At 38.6% G+C, this 17814-nt stretch overlaps 1 protein-coding gene across 3 annotated transcripts; it reads left to right on the top strand.

Annotated features, from left to right (window-relative positions):
- The first annotated feature begins 28 nt into the window (after window positions 1-28).
- Window positions 29-16124, top strand: ccdc18 (coiled-coil domain containing 18). Of its 3 annotated transcripts, none has more exons than XM_056744506.1 (28): window positions 29-254; window positions 534-655; window positions 1301-1466; window positions 2532-2681; window positions 2883-2992; window positions 3087-3215; window positions 3316-3412; window positions 3518-3639; window positions 4913-5201; window positions 5802-5889; window positions 6039-6256; window positions 6392-6502; window positions 6604-6735; window positions 6812-6946; window positions 7074-7151; window positions 7323-7439; window positions 7555-7722; window positions 8624-8766; window positions 9574-9737; window positions 9910-10123; window positions 11576-11675; window positions 11761-11877; window positions 12279-12347; window positions 13293-13433; window positions 14119-14256; window positions 14350-14562; window positions 14979-15468; window positions 15743-16124. In XM_056744506.1, exons 2-28 carry the CDS (start codon window positions 555-557, stop codon window positions 15751-15753), a joined length of 4011 nt encoding a protein of 1336 aa, XP_056600484.1. In that variant the 5' UTR covers window positions 29-254; window positions 534-554; the 3' UTR covers window positions 15754-16124. The 3 variants fall into 3 exon arrangements, with proteins under 3 accessions (XP_056600484.1, XP_056600483.1, XP_056600485.1); XM_056744505.1 differs by having other exon boundaries at window positions 29-259; XM_056744507.1 differs by lacking the exons at window positions 29-254; window positions 534-655; window positions 1301-1466 and having other exon boundaries at window positions 2545-2681; window positions 2883-2996.
- Window positions 16125-17814: the final 1690 nt, after the last annotated feature.

The following is a 17814-nucleotide window of genomic DNA, read 5'->3' as shown; positions in this document are numbered from 1 at the left end:
CCTCTCAGCCAATCAGATGAGGCAAAGATGGCAGCGCGTTTTGTTTAGTTTGTATGCTAAGCTAAACCTACTTGAAGCGAATAAACACTATTGTTCGTTGCATAAAACTACGTCGTATGCAGTTATTTAGTACTATATAAATATCGTGTTAAAAAGCAAGCGTGAAAGCAGTGGAAAGCTTATAAATGTAGTAGACAGCAGGCGGCGACTCCTTGACAACCTGTTGATAACATCATGTCTCCAAATCATTCATTGTAAGGCAAGTATATTATATGTAAGCGTAACTTTATTAATACATCATAATTGATCCACAATTCTTTACGGCGTTTTCCCACTTTTTTCACGTGTCTTTTACCTGACTGTCCTGCCTCATCTTCCAGTTTCTTTAAAATAGTTTACTTCAATTTTTTCCAGCACGTTTTAGTGTTCAACTGTTTTCTGTGGGATCTATGTAAATAATGTTGAATATATAATACAGGAATACAATAAATACACATGTCAAAATTAAGGGTCTTCTTCACCTTAATTTAAAGGGTTCGTTTTAACACTCGCCAATGTTCAAAGACAACAGGGGTCTGGTAGAGGATGTGGTCTCCTTGAGAAATCAGCTGCTGTTAACAGAACAAAACTTGCAATCACTGGGAGAACAATTAAGGTAATGCATTCAGTCTCGATGGACTGTGGTTTTTATTTGATCTAACAGCCTTTCGGATTCAAGATTGCAGGAACTATTTCACATTGAGTCCAAATCTATGCGTTATGTTCATTAAAGGGGTCGTTTGACACGGTTTGTTTTAGATGTAATGCAATGTGTATACGCGGATTCTAGGTTAAAAAACGCTGTATTTTCCACATACCGTGCAGATTTTTTACAAAGCTCTGAAAAGCGAAGGGTGCTATGATTGGCTAGTTATCCAGTGCGTAGTGATTGGTTGAATACTGCAAGCGTGTGACTTTCATGTAACGCCTCTGGTTCCAAAGTAAATGCCACATCTGGTTCCAAAGTAAATGTACTGACATGTACGCCCACCTTTCTTGCTTATACATTTAGGGTGTCTTAGTGATATCATATCACAAACTGATGTAGATTTGCGGTGGTGTGGTTACACGAGGCGTTTTAGGGAGGTCTGGGTGAGCATTCACTTCAGATGGAATGCATTTTTTGTTCCGGAACTTAAATTTTGGAAATTTTACGTGTGGAATACATGCATGGGGAATTTATGACACAACAAAGAGACAGAAAAACATGTATTCGCACCATATGACCCCTCTAAATTGCTCTTGTTGACTCTTATTTCAGTCATTCAGGAAATTACATCATTGGTGAGGATAATGACAGGAGTGGAGCACAAGAATTCCCTGGTCGTATTACTTTAGAGGACCTTCAGAAGTCAGAAAGATATTTTCGCCCTGACAGAACAACAGAGCAGAGGGAATGTGTTTGTATATCAGCTTGTGACTGCACAGTAAGTAAATAAAGATGCTGCGTGGTAAAGAGAAGATCAGTCATGCTGAGATATTGCACCAGACAGGTGTCAAGTTGACTTTAGGATTCAGTATGGGAATAACTAGACTGTTCTTCTGTGTGTTACGATTTATCCTGGTAATTAACTTGCCCATATTGTTACCATGGATGATCAAAATATTGCGAATAATTCTAGATAACATTAGCATAATATTTAGGCCTTCTTATTTTTTCTTTCATCTCATTACATGTAGCTTACTTTCCATCAATAAGACATTCAAAATGCTCTAACACAACCATTGGATATAGACTGGTTAACATACCAAATGTGTGTCTTATCTAACTCATAAAAAACTATGATGAGAAGGGTGTACATACGTACATTACCGGTCAAGAGTTTAGGATCACTTTTCTCATGATCTTAAAAGATCAGAAAACCTCATTTTTATCAGTAAGAGTAAAGCATAGGCGGAAATTTCCGTACTGTAGAAAAAGCTTCCCAGGTCAAGAACTGAAGAAGCTGGATGATAAAATGCGAAGTGTGCGATTCTAGTTAAAGGGTGGCTACTTTTAAGATGCTAATATATAACATAAAGTTAATATATGGTATAAGTCCCACAGCTACATTTGTTTTATTTCATGGATTTGATGTGTTTAATATTATTCGAAACTGTGGAAATATGAATAGAGAGTGATCCTAAACTTTTGACCGGAAGTGTATAAGCATGATTATGTCTTTTTCAGTGCAGTCAATAAATGAAACACAACATGGCGCCAGTTGCACTTGTATGGAACAGTGTTGCTATTGACAACAGAATGAAGAGATGCAAATCCAGTTTGCATATTCAACCGTCTATGAATCACAATTTGATTAAAAACAAATAATCATTTATTTATTTATGGATGCATTCAAATACAGAAAACACATTGATATTACAGCATACTGTGATAAGTTATAGCAGATATGTTATAGAAAAATGATAACATTACATTCCTAGTGTTGTATTGCTAAGTGTTTCAAAAGCCGTTAAATATTTTATTTAAGATAATTTGTGTCTGCCCAAAGCCAAAGAGAGACATGGAGACAGAGACGTCTGTGCTTAGGAGGAAGCTCAACTCCGTCAGGCAGGAGAACACGTCTCTGGTCATGGAGAACAGGCAGCTCATCAGTGATCTGGATGCTGCTCAGCTTGAGTTGGCCAGCTCAAGGTCTAAGGTAATGCTCATTGATGAGAGATCTGTTATAGCTGCCTATTTTGCTAAAATACTGAAAATTCAATGCTACTATGAATGCCAAACCACCCCTAATTTACATTGTAAATTAAAAATGTTGTCTCAAAATATAATCTCTGCTTTACCTAATCGGGAAGATATTGCGTACTGTTTTGCAAAATGACCCCAGCGATTACTCCTACAGATCCGTGTATTGGGATCTACCGTGGGAGCCAGGACCTCCAGTGTGTCTCTCATGAATGAGCAGATTATCGATCTGGAGGCAGAACTGGACGCTCATACGAAAGCTTTGGAGTAGGTATTTCTCTCTTTACCGCCTAATTCCTTTTGAAAAAAATCACATGCCTTTTAGACAGAAATATTGATTGATCTGCTCTGTTTTCTTTAGGGCTGCTGAGCAGAAGCTGGAAGTGAGTGAACAGATAGTAATTGAGAGTAACAGACTGGTGGAGAAGCTCAGAGATGAGCTGAGATTAGTTAAAGCCGAGCTAGCTGAAAGAACACATCTGGGGAAACGGTACGATCTGAGTTACACTTGTGTAAACAATAAGCAGATTAATTGTATTTTGTAGTTTGAAACCTCACAAGTTTTTATAAAATCTTTTTCACTTTGAAAGGGCGGAGCAGCAGAGAAACCAAGCACTTCTTAACGCGGAGAAGCTTACAGTTACCTTCAGGGAGTACAAGGAAGACGTTTCTAAAAAGCTGAAGGAGGTGAACTTGCTTTTGTAAAAACAAGTTTTTACCTCGTAAATCCTTAACAATGACAATGGCTGAAACATTCGTCTTATTTTCTGTTTTGTGTGACATGTGTTATAGGGGAAGGAGAGTGAGAATCAGCTGAAGGTCAGTTTGATGCAGTGTGACAGAGAGAGGGAGGAGCTGGAGAGGAAGTGTGCAGAGTTGGAGAGAGAGAGGGAGGGTCTACGTCACAACATCTGGTAAAAGAGCATCCCAAATACTATTCTATATCCTTCGTTGAGTTGTTTAATTTTGGGTTATAAATATATTCTTCAACACTGGACTGAATTAGGAAAATTTGTCGCCTTAGAATGATAAGATTCTATCTGACACTTTGGTCAAAATGTACATATTCTTATTCTGCAACAACTTTTAACATTATGGCATTATACATTATTACAAAATCAAATAAAGATATGGTGCTATAAGGTTCTATCTGCAAGAGCCAATAAGCACATTGAATGCAAACAAGAGGACAAATCAGGATCAGCTTACTTTGTCATGTGACCGGACTCCTCAATGATAGGGGAATTTCTGAGAAACAGTGCAACACAAAACAATGTTAAAAGGAAACCTCAAGGTTGACTGATTTATTGATAGTCTTGTCAACGAGAGAAGCTCAGACTACAGTACTAATTTTATTATATTTATAGACACAACACTAGCCAGCAGCGCTAGCTTCCTTATACCTGTGTTTATATAGACTCTTATAATGCAGTTAGTCGGTTAATGCCAAATAGTCAACAACGTCAAGCGTCTTGATTACAACAATAAACATTATTATGTTATTTCAGCCATACTCATCTCTAAAAAGTAATTTGATCTGTCCCACCTTCTGTGGATCGATACAACAATAAGCACGGCCATTTATGCTTAACTCGAACAAGAAAAAAGCATCCTAAAATATGAAATAAATGTCTTAAAAACCATATATAAGTACCATTTTTTACACATTATTATGAACTAATTTTATGTTTTAACAAAAGTTATAAGTAAATAGTTTGTGTTGCTTGAAAATGTATGCTTTAATGAATGTTTTGGAGACAGAACCTTAAATTCTAAACAAAAAGTGATTTTTCACAATCAGAAGGTTCTATTTGCGTTTGACCTGTTCCAAAAACAAACAATTTTAAATTTTTAGAAAATGTTGATATTGTACATTTGGAATACATTTAGGGTCTCTGTCTTATTCATGTGTAAAAGAGATTTGTTCCTCCTATATTTTTTGCTATATGAAATGCAAACATTTTAAAGCTGAAAACTGTACCTTATAAATCCAAGGCGATGAATTTAAAGCTCAAAACTATACCTTATAAATCCAAGGCGATGAATTGCAAAACCTCTTTTCTGAATTTTACGAAACAGTTTTCTGATTATTGGCATCCAAAGTGACTACAGAATTTGAATAACTTCCAGACTGTATGCAGAAAGCAAATGGCTGAAATTAATTGTATTTTGTTCTCAACTGATTAGTGAGCTGAAGGAGGTTCATGGTCGATTAGAGTCTGTCTCCACTGAGCGTGTGCAGCTGCAGTCTCATGTGCAGAAGCTCTCAGATCAGCTGAAAAAACTACAGAAGGAGCTGGATGATAAGGAGACTCAGCTGCAGGCAACGGCGAGCGTGAGAAGAGAGAATGAGGACCTGCGTCTCCTCACGGCCTGTCAGGAGCAGAGGGTGGCTCAGGCCCTCAGAGAGAAAGAGCTAGACAGAACTGAGCTGACCAGCCTGGAGGGCATACTGGACCTATTACATCTCAGAGAGGTGCTGGATACAGACACAAAGATTAAACATCTGCTTGTTGATTTCTGCTTTGCGATTTATAAATTCATAGTAGAAAATCTCAGAGTAAATATTTTGTGGTTTTAATCGCCCTTCTTTGGTTAATGGAGTGTCCAACAAGAAGTTTAAGTATATACACGGTGTAAAAACAATTACATTTTCTAATAATAGGCAGTTATTATTACCTTACTTCTTGACTGATTCTCACATGATTCGTTCTGCGATTCATTTGTTTAACCCCCTCCTTTCTGTCAGCCTACTCTGATCTGATTGGCCAGACGGTCTAGTCTGCTGTGATTGGACTACTGCGTGCAGTGTCTCAAATGAAACGTAGGCGGGCATTGTGTGGAGTGATGCAGATCCGTCCGGGATCTAAAATTAGAACGATATATGACTATGATTGAGCATCGACTCCTTATTTCCCAGGCCAATAACTTTGTTATAAGTTCAATTTCGGCTTTACAACTTGATAGAATGCTTACATTCACACACAGCAACATAACACACACTGTAAGGACACTGTAAAAGTTACTCTTTAAAATTTTGCCGGAAGACACCTTAGTGGAATGGGTTGTGTTTCAGAACCGAGAATGTGCGCTGTGTGTCAACCCTTGTTTGCTGCCATCGTTCTCTTACACCAACACCACTGAATCTTTAAAACAAAAGTCTGGTGAGTGTCTAACTCTCATTTTTTCTCATTATATCCTCCAGCCAGACATTACAAACCATTACTAAGACTGCCAAGTTTCATTTGTTCATTCCCCCAATTGTGTTTTAATGTATTTTAACAGCCTTAACTCAGATCTCATGTTCATTTAGGTGACCGCTATCAGAAGCTGTTAGCAGTGTTGCAGATGGCTGAGCGAGAGAAGACCCGGCAGGCCAGCGCTTCTCAGAGCCTTCAGGAAAGACTGACCCGAGCTCAGGAGGAGATTTCCTCCCTGCAGGCCTCCATCACAGAAAGATCCTCTCACTACCAGCAGCTTCATAACCAGCTGCTGGAAAAAGCTACTCAAGCTACCTCCTTCGAGAAAGAGGTGAGAGTGCCATCAAATCTGGAACCTCGCAGGTGAAATCTTGCATCCAAAATCTTGCTTTGCATAGCTGTGCAATACACATTAAATAACTTATTTTTGAGACTTTTGTGTCTATCTCAAAATTGTGTTTATCAGCTAAAAAAGAAAAGCTTGCGTGTGGATGTGCTGGAGAAACAACTGCAGGAGAAGAGTTCGGCTTATTCCCAGGCTGCAATAAAGACCAGCCAGCTTGAACAAGAGCTACTGGTAACACATACAACATATACAATTACATATACAATATCACATAAAAAACTATAATGTAATTTCCAGACCTATTAATGTTGTCTTTTTAAACGGTAAATAAGGAAAAGGCCAGCAGTATTCAACACTATCAGTCAGTCTTGAGCAAAAAGCAGAAGGAATATCAGCAGTCTATGGAGAAATCCAAGGTTTCACAATCACACAAATGCAAGGAGCTGGAGGACAAAATAGAGGTGGTATGTATGCAGATATCTTATAAATAATATTACATTTGTTCAAATAAAATCCTAGGTCTAATAAGACTGTTTCCAGCTCAGGTTGTCTTTGGCTCAAAAAGAAACCGAAATTGAGGAACTAGAGGAAAATATGTCTGAGCTTCTGCGTGAGAAGCAGGCATCACAGCAGAGAGCCACTCTTTTGCAAACCTCTATAGAACAGCTCACAGAGGTCAGATCTCATTTATTCATATAGAAATCTGACATCATTCAAGCCATTCATTCACTAAATCATCAATATGTGAGATCATAGCTAATTGTTAAATCACTAATTAAATATAGTTCTGTTTCTTGAACAGGATTTCCAAGCCAAATCTAAATGTAGTGAAGAGAAACTTCGGGGTAGCAAAGAGCAGGCAGCTGACTCTGCTTCAAAGGTGAGACCAATCATTTTTTTGCAGTGTGAGGAACTCCTCTGAGGTCATTAAGAAGTGGTCAGACACTTATCTAAAGTAGTGCATTGCGGCTGGAAAAAGCATTCATACCCAATATGAGCACTGTGTCCTAACAGCAGAGTTACAGGTAAGTGCTTATTGACTCTCTTCCAGGTGAGGAGCCTGCAGACAGAACTGTCCTGTTGTAAAGAGGAGCTGAGTTGTTGCCTCCAGCAGATGGAGGAGGTGAAGAAACATCATGAGAGAGAGCTGGACCGGAAGAATATTGAGGTCAGTCAATATCATGGTCTGAATGACACTTCCTTTTCCTGTTTCCTTGCGTTCTTTAAATGATGATAAGCAGGTCATATATGTCAATATATCTCTAAGAGACGATGTTTATTAGCTCTCTGAGCTGCAGGAAGAGCTGAGGAGGAAATGTTTGGCATATCAGCACTCTAGTGAGGAGAACCTGCAGCTGCAGAACTCCATCCAGAACCAGCACATCATGCTGCAGGAAAGTACATCACGTATCGCACAGCTGGAGGAGAGTCAGAGTCAGCTGCAGAGCCAGGTACAAAAGCACAAACCTTTACTAGAGGTCTTACAACAGATACGCACAATTTCAGTCCCACTTTATATGAGGTGTTTTGTTTGATGTATTACCTGCAATAAATATTTAGAATTTAAAAAAATATTACTTTATCTATGAGCCACTTTTCTTTTTGAAGATGTCACCAGAAGTTTAAGCATACTTCTGGCAACATAATTCAGAAAAACTTTGAAAAATTGTTTGAGAAAACAATGACTTGCAAAACAGCAAACTGACATGAAGCTATAATTAAACCTTCAACATGACATGCACATCACTTCTGATATGAATAACCACATCGGTCACCACATCAAGCGTAACGGCTTTTGGGTCTGATCATCTTTGCATGTTTCCTGGCTATTAACCAGATCATTACCCAACAACAACAGCTGATCAATGAATAATAGAGTCATTCGTGTGTGTGAAGATATATATAACCGTGCCTGAGGGTTGTTCTGCTCTGACTCAAAACAAGCTTCTATTTGAGTATAAAAGAACTCATATTTGCAGTGTAGCTGTAGAATGTCAGTGGCTATCTTGCAAATATATTGTGTGCAGATCACAAGGAATTTTGGGATAATGTCATAGATCAAGTCTCATGATAGGTTATAGGCACTTCCCCAGTATAAACACAGTTCATTCTGTTTGTGCAAATTCAGGCCAGCACCTTATCTAGCTCTAAGATATAGGGCACGGCTCACTAAACTAGTTTTCTGGTTAGGTTGGAAAAAACAAAAACTGTTACTACAATATATTGACAATACTGCAATATTTTTCTTGATATGTTTCTTGCATATTACACTATACACATGGTCGGTCTACATGGTGGTTGTGAAATTGCTTCAGAAATATGGTTGATATAACCATATACTGATCGTCACAGGTGTCCCAGTTGGAACAAGAATTGGAAAAGGAGCGTTCCGCATTGTCTCAGGCCCTGAGGAGCAGGGAGAGAGAGGTGGAGGAAGCCACCCAAGAGGTGCAGAAGAAAGAAAGACAGGCTGCAGAGCTCTCCGGCTCGATAACGTGAGAACATTTAACATTTTATTAACATAAAACATTTACCTGGTTCCTAAAATGGATGTTATGAACATTGTATCACACACAATCACCATTACATTACAACTACTGCATTGTGGTTTTGGGGTTGAGATCAGATCATTTCACAAACTTAAAAAAAAGGGCTAGATTATATTTTATTCTGGCTAAGAATCACAGAGTTAGAAGCAAGAAGCTTGCTATTTTACATAATGTCTAATGGCAGGAAGATCCGATAGAAGTGATGCCATATTAGTTTATCAAATTGCTGATTCTTACAAACAATGTTTCTGTGACTAGAAGACAACATTTGAGCTTGTTATTTTAGGAGAATATATTCAAGAGAATAATGATCACATGATGTCTGAGACAAAAGCAATTAGCAGCAAAAATTTGATCTGCATTTCCACAGCAAACCTCTTTAGAAATCTAGCCAGAAAGATTTAGGACTCAAAACTATGTTCTCTGGGCACCGCACGGTGGCAAAAGATGTTGGACATGTGTTTTGTCCTAAGGGTGTCCCTTAGGAAGGTCTTATGACTGTTTCATAGCTTCAGTGATCTGATTTGTTTTCATAGCCACTCCTGCCGTTCTCGTTCTCTATATTTACAGCTAACAGTGTACCCTCATTCATGCTTGTATTTAGAGAGGGGACGAAAGAACTTCAGTTATTGGCTGTTCACCTAAAGGCCAAGCCTAGGCAAGGTTTTAACACTGAATTTGATGCCAATCTTCTTTCACAGGTTATTATTTTGAGGCAACATTTTTGAATTAACAGTACTGTGTGTTTTCCAGGCAGCTGAGCTCAGAGATGAATAAGTGTAGAGTGGAGCTATCAGACATGGATCTGGAGCTGTTGCGCCTAAGGAGAGACAGCAGCGCTAAAGCCTCTCAGCTCGGTCAGATGGAGGAGACACTCAGGGAGACCAAAGGCATGCTGGATAAGAAGAGTGAGATGGGTATGCATGTGTACCACAACCTGTGTCGGATTGAAAATGTAATTTTTCACATTTCAAATCATTTTGATCTGACAAATACTGATCTAGTATCCATAAACACCCACCAATGAGCCCTTAAACAAGAGTCTTTTACTGTGTCTTTTTTACTATGACGGTTTCATTTTGTTCCCAGTCATAGACCTTGAAGAGAAGCTCCATCGCAGTGAAATGGACAGGCGAAACTCACTGCAGCGGGGGCAGCTGCTGGAGGGACAGTTGCAGGAGGTGCGCAGTGAATTGGCACACACCCTGGACCACCTGGAGGAGCTGAGAGACGTGCTACAGCGCTCACAACTGAACTCAGACCAGCGGCAAGCAACCATCGATAAGCTGGCCACAGAGCTCAGGTGAGCCATTCTTCACCTCGACAGCTTTACTGGCTGGTTCTCCATAACGGACATGGATGCTGTATTTGTCTCTGCAGAGACATTCAATGTTATTTTCGTTTCTTTCATTCCTTTATTCCAAGCGTATCCTCTTTGAGTATAGAAATACAAGCCATGCTGTGCTGCTCTTATGTATTAATGTTTGAATCTGTTGTTTTATTTGTAAATATTGTAATTTGCATTTGTAGTTTTTCTGTATTATGTATGTGCCATCATGTGATGAGTGTTATTTATTGTTTTAATTTATACAGTTTTTATTGTATTTTTAAGGTTTTGAAGCATCTGATCTAATAGATTGAATATAAATTATTGTTACCGATAAACTATTTATTTATAAAATCATGAGTTTTAGGGATTATGTAATAATACACAAATACATTGTCAATAATTATACTGTGGTTAAACTGTAAACACAAACATGTTCTCTTACAACTGGTCTTTCTGACTTGCTGAGCCAAAACGTACACTACATATTTACTCAAATAATAAACAGTAAAGGTAATGACAGAAAATGTCATCTCATCAATATTAATGTTGCCACAGATGCCACTGTTACCTTCATCTGTTTTTAAAACTCAAACACTGACTAAATAAAAAACATCAAATGGCTTTGGAAATACAATATAAGCTATGGTGTGCAAATAACAGACTTCAGCAGTGACATACATATTTAATCACCCTCTTTATTATTACATCTAAAAAGAATATTCATGTTCTACCCACACCATCCATGATTGTCATGTAATGGGTTTTGGGCAGTCATGTGTTATATTTTCCCATGTTACATGTCACATTTGTAATAGAACATTCACACATAGTGTGCGCTCGGTCACATTGCAGCTTGTGACATGAGCAGTGGTTTACGGCATTAGTAACTGTTTATCAGTTTGCTAACACAGTTGCAAAATATGTTTCAGTGTCTTTTTTGCATGCCAAAATATGAATGCAAAGCATAATTTATCTGATCAAGTACCTTCACAATATTTTATCCTCTTCTTACGGTACCTCTCAACGCACAGAGTCCAGCAAAAACACAATTTTCTAGTAGATCAATTAATTGTGCTTTAAGCAAGTGATTCTCAAAAAGGTTTCTCAAACCCTGTCTGATATTGGCCAAGCTAACAGTTAGTCCTGTCCCAATTTAGTAACACTACCGGTTGAGCTAATTTTGTGGTTTCTTAACAAACAAACCAATTTGTTTAAAGCAGAACAAATCTTAAACAAAAATTTGTGTTTGCTTTCTCTCCTCTGGACCCTATGAGTTGTCTATAGCAGATACATTTTTGTGATACAGGGACCTGTTGTATACCCCACCCCTTTATTGAACAACATGCAATGCTTCACTATTAACTGTATTGTGTGCACGTTCTTTAAACAAAGAAAATGCATTTTTATCATTGTTTGTGTTTATAGAGAGAGTCAGAGAGAGCTGGAGGAGAGGAACCATGAGGTGTTGGATCTGGATTCTGCTTTGAAAGAGAGACAGGGGGAGCTCCAGCAGAGAGCACAGTTGGTACCACACAGACTTTCTACGTTTTCTATCTTCATTGCAATACCTCTAGTCTACAGTCTTTTAAAGCATTGTCTTCTGTCTTCAGCTGGGCCATCTGGATGTGGTCATCAAGGATCACAAGATGGAGATGGAGAGGAAAGTTGAGTACCTACAGGACAGTCTGGAGAAAAGCCAGAAAGAGATAAGAGAGAGAGACCAAAAAGTGAGTTGTTCAGTATAACTGCTACAGATGAACATTCTTGTTTATGGAGATTGTAGTGAAGTAGGCGGGGCGAGACCGTGGTTCGAGAACCAGTGAGTAATTGTTAATGAGCGCCAGCTGTGCGTGCTCCGGCCTCCTATCACGTAGGAGATCAGGAGCAAATAAGAGAACGAGCGACCGGACCGTCGAGGAGAGAGGACCGGGCCCGAGCCCGAGCCGAGCATGTTTATGTTTGTATTTATGTTTTATTCGCTGGCAGTCGTCCGTGAGGGGCTGCCGGCTGTCTTTTTACTTTGTCCTTATTTTGATTAAACGTTTGCCGGTTCCTGTCTCCTTCCTTCCTTTTATTGAACTTTTCTACAGAGACATACACTGATTTGGGATTCTTATGTTGTATGCAGGCACAGTTTCTGACGGAAAGACTAGAGATGTTGAAATCACAGCTGCAGGTTAAGGAGGAGCTGGAGAAGGTATGACTCATAACTGAAACTACAGGGAGGTTACTTTGTGAAAAGACTGCTAGGATTAATCTCACAAAACCGGTCAGGAGTCATGTGCCACTTAAAAATGAAAAGAAATTTCATATGGATACTTTAATGTATAAATTATTAAAATATTATAAATAAATGTAGTATTAAATTACTATAAAGAATAAAAAATAGTTTTTCCACCTGTGCACAACAGACGTTTTCAAATAGTAGGACCAGCTAAACTTTAGTAGCACACTAACCATAACCCTCTGATAATCTGTATAAAGTGCAGTCCAGCTGAGCCACTAATAGAAGTAATTTGAAAAATAAAAACTCTGAAAACTAACATGAAACAACACGGCGAATTCCATGCAAGGGGACTCACGGTGTATGTAGATAGAAATAGCTCATTCTAAGGTAATAAAAACACAACGCTTCATTATGTAATGTCTTTATACACCTCTGAAGACATAGTTATGAACAGTATATTATATTGCATTTCTGTTAAAAGATCCTCCCCAAAATTACAGCACAGACCTTTTGATTCGGTTATAAACGTTCTTTCCGTATTCTGTTCAAATGTTTGTGGAGTATTACAATTTTTAACGGGTAGTTGATCTGGCCCAGCATTAGATTAGCGTTGTTAAAATTTTATGACGGTGTCAAACGCAATCCTAGATTGGGTAATCCTGAATTTTACATAGATAGTGGTTGCTATTTCCTCTTATTTTGTTATTGTTGCCATCATTTTTTATGTCTGTTTGTCAGTTTAAAGATAATATAGTTTCTCAAAGCAATCCAATGCATATAGCGTTTACTTTCAATTGTGACATCAAACATGAATTTTGTTTCAACAAATGAATACAGCATTGCTGAAAAGGTCAAGGAGAGAATTAAACCCAATTCTTCATATGTGGTTGATATAAATGTTGTTGTGTATGTCAGGGTACTTTTGAGCACGGGCAGCAGTTACGTGTGTATCGAGAGCAGCTCCAGAAGACGGTGCATGACTTTCAAGATTCACACACACGCTGTGATGCTCTAAACACACAGCTAAATGATGTCACTCAGCAAGCACGTCAGAAGGTGAGAGATGCATGTGCAATTTAAAACTGTAGCTTATATATTCTTGACTTTGCACCTTATGCAAGTGTGTATGGTGTAGCACATCAGAACTATCACACCCATGGGCCTGTTGATTTGATGTTGTGGCTTGAAGACACATCAGCATTGTATTAATCCTACCTGCTGTACAGAGAGTTCTCTTTTTCAATTTTTCAGTTTACCATAAAAACCTAAGACACACCCGTTCAAACCTGTCTTGATCAACTAGTCTCATGCAGTTGAATCTCTTTTGTTTCAAGTTCCTCAAGCATTCATGGTTGCTGAATGCAAGTAACCGAATCGTTTATATCATTTTAAGTTTGGTATTTTGGATCCACCTATTTTGAATCTCTTGGTCTTATCACAAACAGAGAACACGTACAGTACATCGAATGCACTTAACACCTCAAAAGTTCTGTCCTCATTTATTCACCCATATAATGGGGGCCGGTGTTGTTTGGTCACCAACATTCTATTTATATCAAAATTTATTTTGTGTTCTGCAGAAGAAAGTCATACAGGTTTGAAAGGACAGGAGGCCGGGAAAATTATAATTTCTTTCATCCATTTTTGGGTGAACTGTCCTTTTAATGATAAACCTGACACAAGATTTTATTGTTCTATCATTTTCTGATGGACTTTCACTTGGTTCGCTGTGTTTCTGTAGGAGAGTGAAGTTCAGCACCTGCAAGAGGAGATGGCTGAGATGGAGAGGAGTTTCACACAGACTGAGGTCAGACTCCAGGCCACAGTCACTGCCCTGCAGCAGGAACTTGAGCAACAGAGAGAAGAACACCACAAAGAGGTACACTTCTGCTAAAAAAGCAACTTCACTTTTAGTCCCATAGGACAGACTCCTGTTACCGACCACAGAAACTCAATGTCTAACCATTCGTAGCTTTCAGCGCTACAGCAGACACGTGGACAGTTGCTGAAGGTCTCAGATCAGATCTCCAACAGCTTGCGTAACTCTCAGGAGCAGCTGATGCAGCGGCTGCAGCAGGCCCGAGATCAACTGGAAGAAGCCAGAGCTACCTCTGCTCACCTTCATGCAGAGCTTCACAGCAAAGAACAACTCTTACAAAGTGCTAATGAGACGCTGCTTATCAAGGTACCAGATTTAGTGTATGGTGTTAGCCAATACCAACCACAAGACATGTAAAAACCACAAGTAAAGGGTGTTTAAAGGAACAGTTTGCAGCGAAAAACAAATCTGTCATCATTTACACACCCTCATGTTCCAAATCTGTATAAAATTCTTTGTTCTGATGAACACGGAGAAAGATATTTAGAAGAATGCTTGTAACCAAAGAGTTCTTGGTCACCATTGACTACCACATGACAATGGTACATTACAATGGTAGTCAAAAGTGCCCCAAAACAGTTTGCTTTCCCACATTCTTCAAAATATCTCATTTTGTGTTCAGCAGAGCAAAGAAATTTGTAAAGCAATTTTAGTCAATGGTGGCCAAGAACTGATTCTTCCAAATATCTTTCTCAGTGTTCAACCCTATTATTTTTCTGTAGGAGTCTGAGCTCACTCGTCTTCAGGCCAGGCTCTCCAGCCTTGAAAGGGCCACGGAACTACACAACATCACACTTCGTCACAAACCCAGCACTCCTCCTCCTCTTTCTCCTCCTCTAAAAGACTTCATTCTCCAAAGCTCCCTGTCCCCCTCCAAAAATAACTCTTCTGCACATTCAAGCCTCTCCTTCTTGCACAAGGCCTTCTCAGACACCTCTCTGGAGCTTTCAGAAAGTTTGAAAGCCGACGTGCAGGCCGCACTTCTGCCACCCCCCTCCCCAGACCAGACCTGGCAGGGTCTGAGCACGCACGAGACCACCTCCGCTACAGACAAGTCCTTTAATCCGCTCACATACATGCTGGACCGAGAGGAAACAGAGGAACAAGAGGAAACTGACCTGGAGAGTCTCTCAGGTATGCTGAGGTTTGTTAACCAGACGTTGGCCCTTCAAGAGCAGCCGTCACTCAGTGACTCCAGCACACACAAACCAGGCGAGTTTTCTCGAATTTCTACAATAAAGAGGAAGTTTTTAATGTGTCTTTTGCCTGTTGTCTTTTTCTTATTATAACAAATACTTCCTAACTCAAGTGTTAAACTATATTATGTGGCGTGAAATTACAGTTTGCTTTACCAAGAATAACTCTTTAGCAACCTCACCATAGTGACCAAAGTGTTCCTGTTTTGTTATTATTTTCCACTGCCAAGTGTCACTCATGTTCTTTAAACAAAAAACGAAATCTACATAATCTTTTATTTTGTCTGCAGGATCGGAATGAATGAAGCTACACCTCCTTACCGATCAGGGATTTTTTTTCTCATCACTGAATCACTACATAGAAGTTCAAGGTGCTGATTCATTTTGATGTGAATGTCTAGTGGGTTTGTGAAGTCTTAACCCCATTCAATTGTGAATACGTTTTTTGTTTAGCAAGAACTGTTTGAACTTGTTCAGGAGAATTATCACGCCTTCTTATAGGTCTTGCACAAGTATTTGAAATATCTTTGTCATGTAGTTTTTGTGTTTGTGTATTTTGTTGTTACTATTACTATTAATTGTACTTTTTAGAATGTGTTAAATTATAATTTTTCTAATATATTCATAATTTACAGTATGAATTTGCAATAAAATGTACCTTCTGGATATACTTTTTGTCCCATACATTTGATTTGCTATCATGTCATGCATACTTCTAAGAGTCTATATTTCAAAATATGTTCTACAAAACGTATGATAAAGTTTGCCATAGGTTCACACCCATCCCATTCAAATAAGGTGTAATGTGGGAAGACTTTCAGGCTGAGTGTTGATTATAAAACAAAAAGAATAGTGTTTGTTTCTGTTCATGAACATTTCCGTATGTACATGTGTGTGTGTTCATGCTCGTGTTATCACAGTATAAGAAGCATTGTTTAATTTTAAAGTTGTGTGCGTGCGTGTGTGTTTGGGGGAGGGGATATGGTGTTTGTTAGGGGTGGAGATATGTTTGCACAGATAAGCACTGCCATGTCTTTTGTGTTTCTTTTGCTAACCACTGAGCACTCTAAAATGAAATGTTGGATGTCAAATATAAGATTATAAACATGAACATAAGCACTTCTTTGCTGTAATGCTGGAGGAGTTAGATTTTGCATGTATGAAAGAGGCTTTGGTTTGCAGTGAAGAGGATGTGGTCATAAACCTACTGATTCATCACAGCGAGCACACGCCATGTGAAGTTTAAGAGCCCTTGAGTTATTTTAAACTGCTGGTTCTTTCAAAATGTATTTAGTACTCATCTCTCTTTAAAAGATGTTGTGAGATGTTTACATGTTTTTAGTTTACATATTTTCATTATGCATCTTTGTTTTTTTTAATGTTCACAATGTGATATTATCTTACAAGTCTATTTTAGGGTTTGCATGTCGAAACATAACATTATAACATGTGAAAATGCTCTATGTGACAGTGAAACAAGATATATAGAAACAAAAGTACAGTAAAGTTCAGAGTCAGGCATTCTGTCTGCACCAAACAGAGATCATATAAAGTTATTGACTGTTTGAGATGTTTGTGGTCTGTGGGGCTAAGACACGCTTTAAATTAGTCATAGCAGGACATTATATGGTTTTCTGGCACACGACACAACAAGTGAAAATGTGTGTTTTTCAAAAGTGTGTTAAAGCCATGAATAATTTGTATATCAATTACTTTGCATGAAATGTTGGGTTTTCACAGTGTCTAAAATAGCAGCTAAGCACGTCAACATTTTATTTAGAAAATGTGACAGTGACATTTAAACAGGAAGTCAGGGCTTGAGAAAGACTGGACTCAAGTCTCCCACATGCTTGTTGAAATTTCAGAGTCTGTCTTTGTAATGTATATGCCATCATCCAGACTGAGTTTACAGGCAGTTAATCTCAGCTCAAGCTTTGAAAGGTTGTCACATTTCATTTGCAATTGCAGGCACCTCCATAGCTTTGTTTGTCCTACGTATGTCTCTGTATTACAAGGCAAGTCTAGATTTTCTTCTCTTTAACCGTGTCTTTGAAATCTCATTGCAGCCCCTTCCTCTTGTTAACTTGACCTTTACAATAAAAAGGTCCCAGATGGCAGCCATGACAACAGTTTCCATGAAACAGTGAAGGTCTCTAGTGATTGCCTCTCTTGGTTTGACTATCAACGTTGCCACAGATCTAAACTAGCCCTAAAGCGTGAGCCATGATTTTACTACCTGCTATTTATGGACAACATTTTCACACTTCTTCCTGTGTAGCCTGCAAAACAGTTCACTCATGTGTTTGTGCATTTTGCTCATTATCTTTGACTGATGTGTTAATACAATGTTATAGTAGTGCAC

The sequence above is a fragment of the Triplophysa dalaica genome, chromosome 3 (genome assembly GCF_015846415.1).
Source record: "Triplophysa dalaica isolate WHDGS20190420 chromosome 3, ASM1584641v1, whole genome shotgun sequence".
NCBI lineage: Eukaryota > Metazoa > Chordata > Actinopteri > Cypriniformes > Nemacheilidae > Triplophysa > Triplophysa dalaica.
Note: the sequence above shows the minus strand (reverse complement) of the source record. Positions and strands in the feature narration are given on the sequence as shown.